The following is a 14,880-nucleotide window of genomic DNA, read 5'->3' as shown; positions in this document are numbered from 1 at the left end:
CTTCTCCAACACCACAGTTCAAAAGCATCAATTCTTCAGCTCTCAACTTTCTTTATGGTCCAACTCTCATATCCATACATGACTGCTGGAAAAATCATAGCCTCGACTAGACTGACCTTTGTTGGCAAAGTAACGTCTCTGCTTTTTAATATGCTGTCTAGGGTGGTCATAACTTTCCTTTCAAGGAGTAAGAGTCTTTTAATTTCATGGCTGACGTCACCATCTGCAGTGATTTTGGAGCCCCCCAAAATAAAGTCTGCCACTGTTTCCATTGTTTCCCCACCTATTTGCCATGAAGTAATGGGACCAGATGCCATGATCTTAGTTTTCTGAAGGTTGAATTTTAAGCCAACTTTTTCACTCTCCTCTTTCACTTTCCGGAGAAGGCAATGGCACCACACTCCAGTACTTCTGCCTGAAAAATCCCATGGATGGAGGAGCCTGGTAGGCTGCAGTCCATGGGGCTCAAAGAGTCGGACACGACTGAGCGACTTCACTTTCACTTTTTACTTTCATGCATTGGAGAAGGAAATGACAACCCATTACACTGTTCTTGCCTGGAGAATCCCAGGGACGGCAGAGCCTGGTGGGCTGCCATCTATGGGGTCGCAGCGAGTCGGACATAACTGAAGCAACTTAGGAGCAGCTTTCACTTTCATCAAGAGGCTCTTTAGTTCTTCACTTTCTGCTATAAGGGTGGTGTCATCTGCATATTTGAGGTTATTGATATTTCTACCGGCAATCTTGATTCCAGCTTGTGCTTCATCCAGCCCAGCATTTCTCGTGATGTACTCTTCATATAAGGTAAATAAGCACAGTGACAATATACAGCCTTGATGTACTCCTTTTTCTATTTGAAACTAGTCTGTTGTTCCATGTCCAGTTCTAACTGTTGCTTCCTGACCTGCATACAGGTTTCTCAAAAGGCAGGTCAGGTGGTCTGGTATTCCCATCTCTTTCAGAATTTTCCAGTTTGTTGTGATCCACATAGTAAAGGCTTTGGCATAGTTGATAAAGCAGAAGTAGATGTTTTTCTGGAACACTCTTGCTTTTTCGATGATCCAGCAGATGTTGGCAATGTGATCTCTGGTTCCTCTGCCTTTTCTTAAACTAGCTTGAACATCTGGAAGTTCACAGTTCCTGTATTGCTGAAGCCTGGCTTGGAGAATCATAAGCATCACTTTACTAGCGTGTGAGATGAGTGCAATTGGGCAGTAGTTTGAGCATTCTTTGGCACTGTCTTTCTTTGGGATTGGAATGAAAACTGACCTTTTCCAGTCCTGTGGCCACTGCTGAGTTTTCCAAATTTGCTGGCATGTTGAATGCAACACTTTCACAGCATCATCTTTTAGGATTTGAAATAGCTCAACTGGAATTCCATCACCTCCACTAGCTTTGTTTGTAGTGATGCTTCCTAAGGCCCACTTGACTTCACATTCCAGGATGTCTGGCTCTAGGTCAGTGATCACACCATTGTGATTATGTGGGTCATGAAGATCTTTTCTGCATCTGGATCATCCAAACCCTATCTAATGCAATCTATCTGCCAGTCTAATAAAAGTCCATGGGCACAGTCACTCCATCAGTCAGAACTGGACTAGAGAGCATGATGCTGGAAAGAGACCTTCAAGTTGATATCAACCCATCACTAGGCACAGCCAGATCTGAGTTCTCCACACCCCAGATCATCTTCTAGTTTCCCCTCTTTGGGGAACTGCACCAGGTAATTTTAGGGACCACCCCTCCCCAGTCTCACTTCACATGCTTCAGGGAACTCTGGCCTAGAAATAGCCACAGAGCTCAGAGTTGCCCTCATCTGCCTCCCCCAACCACAGTGATTGCTCTCCAGATCAAGAGGGACAAGAGGTAATCTAACCAGAGGTGATGCTGGAGAATTATGGGGAGGAATCCCCCTCTTTCTACAAGGGACTGGTGAGAATCAATTGCTGGCCAAAGTTTTCACTGGAGAGGAAAAGCTACCCTGAAAAGAACTACAGCAGAGAAAAGCAGCAAAACAAAGTAGGGAGACAGAGCCACAAAAATATCACTGGAGCCCCTGGATCCAGCCATACCTGAAGCCAATTTTTTCCTTTGAACTTATTAGTTTCATGAGTCACCGAATTCCCTCTTTGCCAAAATCATTTAGAGTTGGGTTTCCACCAACAAGGAGAAATAAAAATTGTACAGCTTCCCTCATACACATTCAGAAAGGTCATGTGATACCTCATCAGGTCCCCGTTTCCCTACCCAAAGTCTACCCTCACTGAAGCCCTGTCCGCAACATGGAATTGCAGTGAAAACCTCCTGCTCTCAAGTTCAATAAGCCCAGGCCCCATCTTGGCTGGCTTTGGGCCCCTGGGCATATCACCGCAGCTGATCTTCCTAGACCTCCTCACTGGAACCCATCACACAGGATTATTGCGAAGGAGGAGTTAACATGTGTTAAATCCTCACAACAATGCCAGGCACGTAGAAATGCTCAGAATATTACAGTGTATGTTGTTGTCATTGTCATTATTGCTGCTATACTATTATTACCAGTCTAGTTACACTGCCAAAGTCAACGTTTCAATGTGCTAAACCTGTGCCAGCACTTACGCTCTTGGCTTTCTTTCACAGGGTTTCATCCCTGGAGAATGCCTCCTTCTACTTTTTGCCACTGCCAATACCAACTCATCATCCTCCCTCTGATCTCTTTACCAAAACTTAACCATCCACAGCCATGGCATAATCTATCACCCACAGCCATGGCATAATCCACTCTATCTAGATGCTTAGGTGAAATCTCTAGCTACCCCTCCAGGGAGGTCTGGGGATAGGAAAGGGACAGGGGTGTGGTACTGGGCCCTTCCCTGCTCATTAATATTCAGCCAAGCAAATTCAGGGCAAATTTCAGAAAGTGAAGTGGAACTCCTAATTAAAAGGTAGCCTTGAGCTGTCAATAAAATTATGCATAAAGGAAATGTTTAAAAACACAGTAGTGACTTTCTGGAGACAGATTTTCACTGGAGATGTATATAGGTATTTTAAGTCAAGTTTGGGGGTAAATAAAAAGAAAGTAGGCTCTTCAATACTGCCATTCCTTCCCTCCCTGAGGCTTAGAAAAGCATCTTTGATACACACAGTGTCGCACTACATTAGAAACTCCTGGCTAGAAGGACGGTGTGTGCATCTCTTCTATGGATTTCAGGACAGTGTCAGGGAGGAGTGTTTGTTGTTTGCTCGGGAAGGGCGTCTCCTGTGCTGAACCCCTGTACTCAGCCCATCAGCATCACCACTCATCTTCTACAACCAGACCACCTGATAGCTCTGACCACCCTATCTCCCAGCCCCGTGAGCTTGCCTCATCTTAAGGAGTTACCATGTACAGCAATCACTGTCTCCTCCATGATACTCTGAAGGTTCCGATCTGTTATCACTGGACTCCCAGCACCTAGTTTAGCATGGATGTTAAACAGTTGCAAAATGTTGGCTGAACAGATAAGTGAATGAATAGATGAAAAAATGAATGAAACATTTGACTCCATAAACTGCATGAAGTAATCCCTGCAGGACCCAACCTTTTTCCCATTATCAACACAGCGATCAGCCTACAAAGCTGGTTTCTGACATTTGTGTAACCTCCACCATACTGCTGTATCTAGAGGCACCTTATTTTCATCTTTGTATTTACCTTTTTCTCCTCCCATCACTGACTCCCTCTGGTTCCCTGTGTGTGTATGCTAAGTAGGTTTAGTCATGTCTGACTCTTTGCGATCCTATGGACTGTAGCCCACCAGACTCCTCTGTCCATGGGATTTTCCAGGCATGGATACTGGAGTGGGCTGCCATGCCCTCCTCCAGGGGATCTTACTAACCCAGGAAAACGAAGCCATGTCTCTTACGTCTCCTGCATTGGCAGGTGGGTTCTTTACCACTAGCACCACCTGGGAAGACCCAAACCTAGACAGATCTTTCCCTGTGATGGGGCATCAACATTCCATTGTTCTACAGAATGCGACGTTGGGGTTAGAAGACTTGGCGCTTGTTCCGAGGACTCCAGGCAGCCAGTGTTCCTTCTTCCCTCCACCCCCTCCCTGTGGGAAAGCTTCCTTCTTACCTTCAAAGCTCCCGGCAAACAGGTAAAGCCAGGTGATGGCTGGGATGCAGAGAAGAGTCAGTGAAGCAGCCAGGAATTTCCGTCTCCCTCTGCAGACCCCCAGCATCCTCTCAGAAGTGGCAGTCCCTAATCCCAGCGCCGTGTCTCTGCCCCGAGCGTGGCGTCCTCAGCCTCCCTCATAATACTTCCTGGAAGGAAGAGCAAAGAGGAAGGGCTGAGTTCTTAGCACTGTCGATGGACAAATTGCAGAAAAGAAATATCCTGCAGATCCTGAGAGTGGTTCAGCTCATCTACAACTTCATCCCAAGAGATGATGCTGCAGTCTTGCAATCTACCCAAACTGCAAGAGTTTTTTTCCCTTGCTGTTTCTAATTTATTTATTTTTTAATTGAAGGATAATTGCTTTACAGAATTTTGCTGTTTTCTGTCAAACCTCAAAAAGAGTTCTTTACGAAATAAACAAATGCAGGATTAAACAAACTATAACAGACACCCCCCACTATGTTTCTCTCTGTCTCTGTCATGCATATATACACAGACAAGTACATAGGTGAGTTTTGAAGCCTGGACTAAGACTTAGTAAAAAGAGCACCTAGTAAACATCTTGTAAGTACCAAGCACTAAACAAGGGCTGTGTTTTCAAAAATGACCAGAACAAGCGCTGGCTCTAAAGAGCACAGTCTAAAAAGAGAGACCAACATCAGGAACCCCAAGAATGTAACCACTGGGATTTTCACGAACCAGTGAAGCTGATCCATCCATGTTGGGTCAAGAAGGCAGAACAGTCCCCATGTTCTGGCAGAGAGAAATGCAGAAGGCCCATCAGGCTGATGAACAACACAGTCAAGGGAAAGGAGACTGGAGAGGCCCCAAGACCCTCCCCAAGAAGTCTGGAGCTGCACCTCAATCACGTGGAAAACCTAGAGACATTCCACAGAGGGTGTCTTTATGGTTTTACCCCTTTCACAGGGAAGACGCCCAGAAAAGCATGAGACAATTCAAACAGGAACAGATCAGAGAGAAGACAGACAACCTACAACCAGTCTGCAGAGGGACAATCGTAGACCACGCAGAAGGCCAGTAGAGAGAGGACCAAAGAAGAGGCAGAAGGTCAATTCAGACGAACTAGAGGGCCCAGGATCTTTCACCCAAGTACTTGACCAGGAAGGCACATGACTTATTTTTAAAAAATGTAAAAACCAGCAGATCATACAGTCTCATCTCCTCCCAGGTCCTAACACGGACGTCACACACTGGCTGGAAGTGAAAAGTCCACATGGACACAGGGTGGACAGGTACAAAAGCCTGCAGATTCCTAAGGAAGGGATGGCCATGGAAGAGCTGATTTGAATGTTCCCTTGGATGTGTCCCTTAAACCTTATGGGACAAAGGTCTGGTTGAAGTGTCTCCTTCCCCACCACCCTTGGTGCTTTCAGGAGGCAGGTGCCCCTCCGACTCACCTCACATTCACTAAGACATAGCCTACGGCCTATCACCTGCAGGGCTTGCTGACTGTCTGTTGAACAAATAAACAGAACTGGATCCTAACCAAAGGGGACCCTCTCAAGCTCAGGAACCTCTGTTAGGCAAGTTGTTGGCAATGAACGCCTGATGGAGTCAATCTCAGCTGTTAAGGCCCAGCTGTCTTCTGCGACCACTCTGATGGGATTTCCTGAATGGCTCTTTCTAGAAACATATCAAAGTCCACAGGGTTAGAGGGTGTGGATAAGAAAGTAAAACCTGAAAAAGCAAAATCTCTTTAAACAAGGAGAATGTTGACTGGAGAAGTCCCTCTTAGGGAAGTGTTACATTCTGAAGCACAGGAAACAAACCCTACATACAGACTCCGCTAGTCACTGACAAGGAGGATGGCAGATAAGCTGAGGACCTCTCAGGGAGAGGGAGTGTTGGTGGAGGCTGTGCAGTTAGAAAGATCCGTTTGCAAATCCGGGCGCCACACTTGAAGAGCCGTGACCCTGGCAAGCCGCTCTTCTCTGTGCATTGTGTGCTAAGTCACTTCAGTCATGTTCGACTCTTTCTGACCCTATAGACTGCAGTCACAGGCTCCTGTCCATGGGGTTGATTCTCCAGGCAAGAATACTGGAGTGGGTTGCCATGCCCTCCTCCAGGGGATCATAGCCACTCTCCCCCGACCCCATAGAGCTCGGCTTAAAAAATTAGATCTCAACCAGGCGGCCTTGCCTGACAGTCCAGGGGGGTGTTTTAACTCTGAAAGACCTGCTACTCAATTGTCCTTCAGGTGGTTGTCCTTGTTTAGTTGCTCAGTCATGGCCGACTCTTTTGCGAGGCGCCTCTGTCCATGGGATTTCCCAGGCAAGAATACTGGAGTGGGTTGCCATTTCCTTCTCCAGGGCATCTTCCTGACCCAGGGATTGAACCCGCGTCTCCTGCATTGGCAGGCGGATTCTTTACCACTGAGCCACCAGGGAAGTCCCCTTTAAGTGGTACCATTACATTAAAATCACTTTTTTCTTTTCTTTTTTTACAGTTCACTTAACGATAAAGAAAACCAACAGTAAATAGCACTTATTATCTGTCAAACACGTTCCTATGTTTTTTACCTGTTTAACTCTCAAAATAACCTGAGGTAGGTATTAATATTATTTTTCCTCCCCATTTTATGGATGAGAATACTAAAATCCAGAAACATGAAATAACTTGCCAAAGGTTACACACATCTGGGGCAGAGACACCTCAAGCTTTGCTCTCCTTAAATAATTCATCCTAACAACTCTGCCAGGGGGCATTTTCCTTCTGATCAAACCTAAATCCTTCATCTTGAATCTTATGATTATTTTCTTTCCCAGGGTCAAACATATCACCATTGTTTGCTCCCATTCCACAAAAAAAGAAAAAAAAAAAAAAAAGAAAAGTTAAATAGACAAAAATATAGTTGGAAAGCTATAGAAAAGTTTATACTTTAAGGAAAAGATGGAATAGCTATGGAGCGGAACTGAAGTGGCATTAATATTTAAATAATACTTTTTAAGACTCTTTATAACACTTATTTTCGTCCTCTCTCCATCTGCAGAAGTTAATTTCAACTGGCACAATTTGTACAAAGTTTTAAAACCGAGTCTAGGGTGGTTTGCATTTTATGATAACACTGGCATCTGAAATTAAACCCAGCAGGTAAAAAATATTCCTTCATGGATTTGACTTTTAAATGACACCTCTGTGCACTAAAAACACATTTTAAAGAAAAATCTCAATTTATATCAGAGGTTCCTCCAGGAAGTTAATACTGGAATCAACACAAGAAGGAAGGAAGGAAGAAACCGGAGGTGGGCTGCAAATTACATCCCAATCATGTGCAAATGTGGATGTATTAACTAGAAAACCAGTCTCTAAACTGTTCTTGCCTGGGGGAAGGGAGAAGCCCTCACTTATTAACCCAGGTGGCTAAGAGTCATCTTTAAATGCCCCTCTCTCAAATCCAACACCCAATTCCTCCTAAGTAACTACTTCATTTGTCTTCGCCCATCTGTCTTAGCCAATGAAATTCAAATCTATAAAATACATGTAGGTGCCAGAACAATGACTGTGATCTGTTAAGCCACAAAAGTAGGATTCAAAGTTGAACATAAAATGTGATTGCAAGTATCCTTCATCCAATGTGATAAACTGTTTATAAGTGTATAAATACTATCGTAGCTATAGATATGAAAAAGGTATGTGTTGAAAGTTATCTCTGGGTGTAGCATATGGGTAATTTCAACAAACATGAACACATATTTTTCCTAAATAGTATATAAGAAGCATGCATTTCTTTTATTATTTAAAAATATTTAAAAACTTAAATCACCGTGTCTTCTTGTTGTATTGCTTGTGATTCAAAACACCTCTGTGCGGACAGTGTAGTATGTATGTGTTACTCTTTCTTTGCATGCTAGAGGCAGTCAGTTAACATCTGTAGGATGCCAGTTGGGAATATACCCTCCATGGTTGGCTGGTTACCACTCGAAAGACCAGTCAGAGGCTTACATTCCAAATACTGCTGTGTTCAGCCATCTCTCATCAGCACCAGAGGCTGTCCTTTAATTAGCATCATGGATATTAGAAATGCTTCTTCATGGGTGTTCAAGATGTGCAGATTTTCCAGAAACACTGCACATGAAGAGGGAATAAAAATCTAAGTAACCTTCAAAAAAAAAAAAAAAAAAAACTAAGGAATTCAATGGTCAAAATCCAAAGGAATCACTTAGGATCCAAAAACTGATCCTACAGACATGGAGCAGATAAGGGCCACTAATCTGCCTCACTAAAAGATTGACTGAATCCTGAAAGTCAAGCATTGTCACCGCTGTAGTAAGCAGGCAAAGAATTGTCTTTCCCTGAGCTTATAATACAGGTCCTATAGCAGAGAGGAAGCCAGGTGGCTCAGTGGTATAGAATCTCTCTGCCAGTGCAGGAGGCACAGGTTTGATCTCTGGGTCAGGAAGATCCCCTGGAGAAGGAAATGGCAACCCACTCCAGTATTGTTGCCTGGGAAATCCCACAGACCGAGGAGCCTGGAGGGCTACAGTCCATGGATTTGCAAAGAGCTGGACACGACTGAGCACACACCCACCCACACACCCACACAGCAGATAGACAGCTGACCGATGTTAGCTTGGCTATTACCATTCATTATGCATACTATTGCTGGTATGACACTCCCCTCTCCTGTCTATACCCAAGCCATCCTCTCACACACAGCCCCAGAACCTGCAACGTCCTTCCTCCTCTGCTGAACCTCAGGAGGAATTTCAAGTCATTGCTGTTCTCTGCAACCTCTCCAGCAAGTCCAGGCTTGAAGGCATTCCTTCCTTCCCATTTTTTCTAAATCCCAATAGGTGTCAAAAGCACATTTCCTGATCACATAATTGTTTTCTAGTCACTTCCGGTGCATTAATCTCTCTGTATCAGATCAAAACCTCTAAGGGCAAAGAATCCCAGTCATCTACCGGTAACTAAGACAACAGTTTATACTTAGCCATCTCAACTCAAAGTGTGGTCCCTGAACCAGCAGTAACAGTAGAAATGCAGAATCTCAGGCCCCACCGCAGCCCTACTAAGTCAGAATCTGCATTTTAACAAGATCCCAGGTGACTGAAGCGCACCTTACAGTTTAAGAGGCCTGCACTCAAGCACTTGGTAAATAACTAGTTAATACCCAAAGCTGGCCTCCCACTGAAACCAAGTAAGACTCTGTGGGGCTCCTGGGCACAGACGCCTTTCCATTTCTCCCATTTCTTCTTTGCAGGGAATAGATTCCAGCCTCCATTAGCTTCCCTGAGTTTCAAAGAGCAAATTTGAACAACTGCTAATCAGGGAGACAAGAAAGCAGCAGTCAAGAAACAATACTACAGCCTTGGGGCAAGGTCCTGGTTCCACCTCAAGAGATACACATAACTAGATCTTTGAGTTCTTTACAGAACCAAAACTCCCAACAAAAGGTCATCATACATGTGTGCTCAGTAGTGTCGACTCTTTGTGACCCCATGGACTGCAGCCCACCAGGCTCCTCTGTCCATAGAATTTTCCAGGCAAGAATACTGAAGTCTTTCCTTCTCCAGGGGATCTTCCCAACCCAAAAATCAAACCCACGTCTCTTACATGGGCAGGCAGATTCTTTACCACTGCACCAATGGTAGGTATTAGCATTCTCCATCCATGAACCAGAGACACTCATCAGGAGACCACATGAGGCCAGATTAACGGAGTGCAAGCCCTATACACACTCTGCTCCTTATTAGCGACTCTGCCTCTGAAGCACTGCTGTAGAACTCCTCACCACATCCCTCTGGGTTGGGACACACTGTTTCGATATGCATGACCCCGCTATGTATCACCCTTTGGCTGGCAAAGCAATAAAGCAATTCTTTTCCATGGCACACCAAACTCTGTCTCTGAGATCTGATTCAGCACCAGTGCACAGAGGCCGGGTTTTCAGCATCACCACCTTGCCTAACCTAGAGAAGGAAAAATGGCAACCCACTCCAGTATTCTGGCCTAGGACAATTTTGGACAGAGGACCCCAGCAGGTTACAGTCCACGGAATTGCAAAGAGTCTGATGCAACTGAGCATGTACATATCTCTCTCTTACCCCTCACCTTACCCTACAGGGACCAGCCAGTGCAGAAGACAGCACCATTCACTTCCTGAACTTCTTTGACTTCATATTTACTACAACAGTTCTCTGGCACATGGAAGCAGGGTTTCTAGAAGGAAAAGTGCCTTTTTCTAATTAAACAGAAGCGTCTTAAGGACTATCGGTAGCTCTGACGACCCACCCTCTGTGTGTGTGTGTGTCAAGTCACTTCAATTGTGTCCAACTCCTTGCGATCTTACAGACTGTAGCCCACCAGGCTCCACTGTTCATGGTATTTTCCAGGCAAGAAAATTGGAGTGGGTTGCCGTTTCCTTCTCCAGGGCATCTACCTGACCCAGGGATTGAACCTGTATCTCTTGAGTTGCCAGCATTAGCAGGTGGATTCTTTACCACTAATGCCACCTGGACCCATCCTGACCTTCCATCAAAACTCTTTTTGCACATTTGAATAATGACTGAACAGCACCGACATCACCCACAGAGGCATCACTTCAGCCATCTCACAGAAGGGGAAACTAAGGCTAAGAATGCTGAATTAGTTATTGAAAATCCTGGAACTCAAATTCTAGTATTTTCTGGAAAAACAGAAAATCAGTTCTTTGCTACAGGACACACCAGTGATGACCAATCTATACCTCCTCGGTCAGAGCAGATACCTCAAAGGGGAAAGCACCTTGTCCATTTTGGCCACTCCTGTTTCGTTTGTTGCCAGCACTGTATCTGGCATATAAAAAGGTGATCAATAAATATGTACTGAGTGGGTCAAGGCCTGAATATCTCAGGCACAGCCAGCAACCTCCCTGGATGTTCATTATCATACAAATGACTCTTGTCACATAACCTCCAACCCACTCCTTCCTCCCCAATCCAACATGGAATCCTGCGGAACTCCTATTAAGTAAGCAACAAATTCTGCTTTATCCTCAACTTCCCCTTGCTTCATTCTACCTCCAGCTCTTAAGTGAAGGCAACAGCTGTTCCCTAGACCACTGCTTTCCCCTACTCTTTCAAGGCAAATACACATCAACTGGGGGGTGGGGAAGGGGAAGCACAACCTAAAAGTTAACAATTATGTTTTACTTGGTGGACTTTCTGAATAATTCAGGCCCTGGAGGTAGCCTCTCAGATAGCTCTGAGGGACTGCTCTTGAAGAGGTAAGGGAGGAGCCAGGATGTATAGAAGTTGTGCAACAACAAAAAAAACCAGGCAGTTGGAACATCAAAAGATTGCTGTTAATTAAAAAAAAAAACAGATATCTCAAGATAATGATTGTAGCGCTTTTCTGTGTATGCGAAGATGCAAGGGTCTGGGCTCACTGAAATCATTCCGTTGAAAAGCATCTTAGCTTTCTGAGGCCAGGATCCTGTTCCTGTCCACCCCAAGTCCCCTCAGGGTGCATGACTCGGGGCGGCTGCAGTAGCTGAGGTTTGATGGCCCCAACATTCTAAGTTTACTGATACAGCAGGTGGCATTCTGAGTCCACATACTTAAGGGCTAGGAACTTGGTCTTGTGAAATGAAATATTTCCTGCTATACAGGTGGGCAAAAAAAAAAAAAGAAAAGGTCACAGCTATCAGCAATTTCTGGTCTCCTAACGTGAATGAGGGCTCCCCACAGAGAACACAATGCCTGAAATCCAGCAGATGCCACCACCCCTTTCCCCACGGAGGTTGCCAAGGAGGTGGGGGTGGGTGTGGGTGAGGAGCAAGAAGCAGCCATCCACCACACCTGTCACCCCTTACAGTGACAGGAAACTGGATTTGGCCCCAGACAGCTGAGGTGCATATGAAAGGAACGAATTCAGTGAGCCCAGAGGCTTGCATTTTCCATACACATAAGAACACTAATTCCAACGCATGACTCTGGTTTTCCTTACTACTTAACAAAAATCTTTGATGTTCAGACTGCCTGCCCCCTTTGTTGGAAACTAGTATATAGCTTGACTCCCTCTCCTGCCTCCTTGGAGCAGTTTTCTCAGAGCTACTGAGATACTGTGTCCTGGTCTTGAAGTCCTTAACATTCCCACCAAATAAAATAACTCTTAATTTCAGGTTGTGACTAATTTTTAGTGCACAGTCTCCACCCTCCTGGCTTCCAGCTGTCACTACAGAATCTTACTGCCCCTCCCTCGAAGGAAGATCACCGTTCCTTGGTTCTCTCTGTCCTTGTCAGTCATTTGGCAAGTCCTAGTCATGCCTCTCCCTGGAAGAAAAGCTATGACCAACCTAGACAGCATGTTAAAAAGCAGATACATTACTTTGCCATAGCTCTGACAGACAACTGTATAGTCAAAGCTACAGTTTTTCCAGTAGTCATGTATGGATGTGAGAGCTGGACCATAAAGAAAGCTGAGCGCCAAAGAATTGATGCTTTTGAACTGTGTGTTGGAACAGATTCTTGAGAGTCCCTTGGACTGCAAGGAGATCAAACCAGTTAATCCTAAAGGAAACCAGTCCTGAACATTAATTGGAAGGACTGATGCTGAAGCTCTAATACTTTGGCCACCTGATGCAAAGAACTGACTCATTGGAAAAGACTCTGATGCTGGGAAAGATTGAAGGCAGGAGGAGAAGTGGATGACAGAGGATGAGATGGTTGGATGGCATCACTGACTCGATGGCCATGAGTTTAAGCACGCTCCACGAGTTGGTGATGGACAGGAAAGCCTGGTGTGCTGAAGTCCATGGGGTAGCGAAGAGCTGGACAAGACTGAACTGACGGATAGCCAATTAACAGTGTTGTGATAGTTTCAGGTGAACAGCGAAGGGACTCAGGCATATATACCATGTATCCATTCTCCCCCAAACTTCCCTCCCATCCAGGCTATATCCAGAGCTCCAGGTGCTATACAAAGGTTCCTGTTGGTTATCCATTTAAAAAAAATAGCAGTATGTACATGTCCATTCCAGACTCCTTAACTATCCTATCCTTTGAGATAAATAATTTATACATTCCTTTTCTCCCCAAATGTCTTCTTTTCTGAATGGTAAATTCCAGGAGGTATTCCTTGAATGAATGGTCCAAGGTGCCAGGAGAGCCTCAGCAGGCACGCACCTTGCTGTCACTCTAGTATTGTCCCCAAATCCCTTTTAAACAAAAGCCTGCCAGTGAGTGGTCTGACCATATGCCATCTGTAATATGAGAAACAAAATTCTCACAGTATCTCAATTAGGTCCTTGCGGTAATGGTGTGCTCTTCGGAAATCCTTTGTGATGTCTGAGGCCACCTGCAAACTTCACTTTGGCAGCTTCCTCTCCTTCCTCTGCCCCAGGAGGAAGAGCACACAAGAGGCTCATGGCCTAGAGCATCCCCCTCCTGAAGGTTATCAGCAGTCACTCCCTCCTCCATCTCCATCAGGCCCCAAAGCCTCGCTCTCCTGCAGGTGACCCTTTGGCCTATCAAACTGGCACTCTTGATCTCTTTTTTTCATTTAGAGAATGACATTTGGCCTGGGAGGCACTGCGTAAAAATTGGTCATGTGAACTTAACAGCCACATGCAATAGCTTTGAAACAAATGCTGACAACGTGGAGTTCACTGTGATTTAAGGTCTCAAAGGGTCCATCCCCGCCAGCTTACTTTGTCTTGATCCCACTGTGGAGTCAATTCTCCTGCTGTGGGAAAATAGGTTCTTTTGCCCTTGGAACCACTGTGATGGCCCAGATCAAGGGTGGAGGCCTTCCTAGGGTCACGACCTCAGTATTTAACCACCCATCTTTCCAAAACTCTGCAGTTAGGACATGCTACCTATAGCCTGAGAGTTTTGACCGTTTTGCTTCTAATTATGTTAAAATACAACCCCCAGGCACAGCATGATTTCACACATATCTCATGGCATTTACAGAGGAATGGGAGTCAGGACATGGGCTCTTCACGTTGGCTGCAGATCTCAGAAAGTCATTCAGTACCTTGAGACCATCCATCTCTTTGTGTGAAGACCCATGGCAATATCAAGCATTAACGGTTGACGCAAGGATCAAAGGCGAGCAAATGAATTCCAAATATATTTACACAACAACGTAAGATGCTATGTATTAATAGTGGTAACAACATTAAAATGAATTAGTTGAATTTTAGCTGCTTGATCAATCAAATTCTAAAGACAGTGCAGAGACTACTGGCTCCTTGCTGTGACATCCACAAAACATGCAGAAGGGTGTCTGAGTTCATCTGGGCTGCTACAGCAAAAATATCATACATTGAGTGACTTACACAGCAAGCATTTATTTCTCACAGTTCTGGAGACTAAGAAGCCCAAGATCAAGGTGCTGGTAGGTTCAGTGACTGGTGAGGATGGTGTCAGGTGCATCCTGGTTTGTAGGTGGCCACCGTCTCCTTGCGCCCTCACATGGAAAAGATGAGGGAGCTCTTTGGGATCTCTTTTATAAGAATACTGATCCCATTCATGGGAGTTCTACTGTCATGACCTAATCACTTCCCAAAGCCATCACACTGAGGTATTAGGATTCAACACACAGACTCTGTGTGTGTGTGTGTGTGTGTGTGTGTGTGTGTGTGCACGTGCTCAGTCGTTCAGTTGTGTCAGACTCTGCAACTCCATGTACTGTAGCCTGCCAGGCTCCTCTGTCCATGGGATTTCCCAGCAAGAATACTGCAGTGGGTTGCCATTTCCTTCTCCAGGGAACCCTCCTGACCCAGGGATCAA

The 14,880-nt window shown here is 45.1% G+C and overlaps 1 protein-coding gene across 2 annotated transcripts in view; it reads right to left on the bottom strand.

Annotated features, from left to right (window-relative positions):
• The window catches only part of LARGE1 (LARGE xylosyl- and glucuronyltransferase 1), a 593,562-nt gene that overhangs the window by 436,058 nt on the left and 142,624 nt on the right, over positions 1 to 14,880 (bottom strand). For both annotated transcript variants that reach the window (XM_070453980.1, XM_070453981.1), the window contains exon 2: positions 4,100 to 4,287. In XM_070453980.1, the coding sequence (XP_070310081.1) occupies positions 4,100 to 4,205 (106 nt within the window). In that variant the 5' untranslated portion in view covers positions 4,206 to 4,287. The remainder of the gene's footprint in view (positions 1 to 4,099; positions 4,288 to 14,880) is intronic.

Source organism: Odocoileus virginianus, chromosome 23 (genome assembly GCF_023699985.2).
Source record: "Odocoileus virginianus isolate 20LAN1187 ecotype Illinois chromosome 23, Ovbor_1.2, whole genome shotgun sequence".
Taxonomy (NCBI): Eukaryota; Metazoa; Chordata; class Mammalia; order Artiodactyla; family Cervidae; genus Odocoileus; species Odocoileus virginianus.
This window is presented reverse-complemented; position numbering and strand designations above follow the sequence as displayed.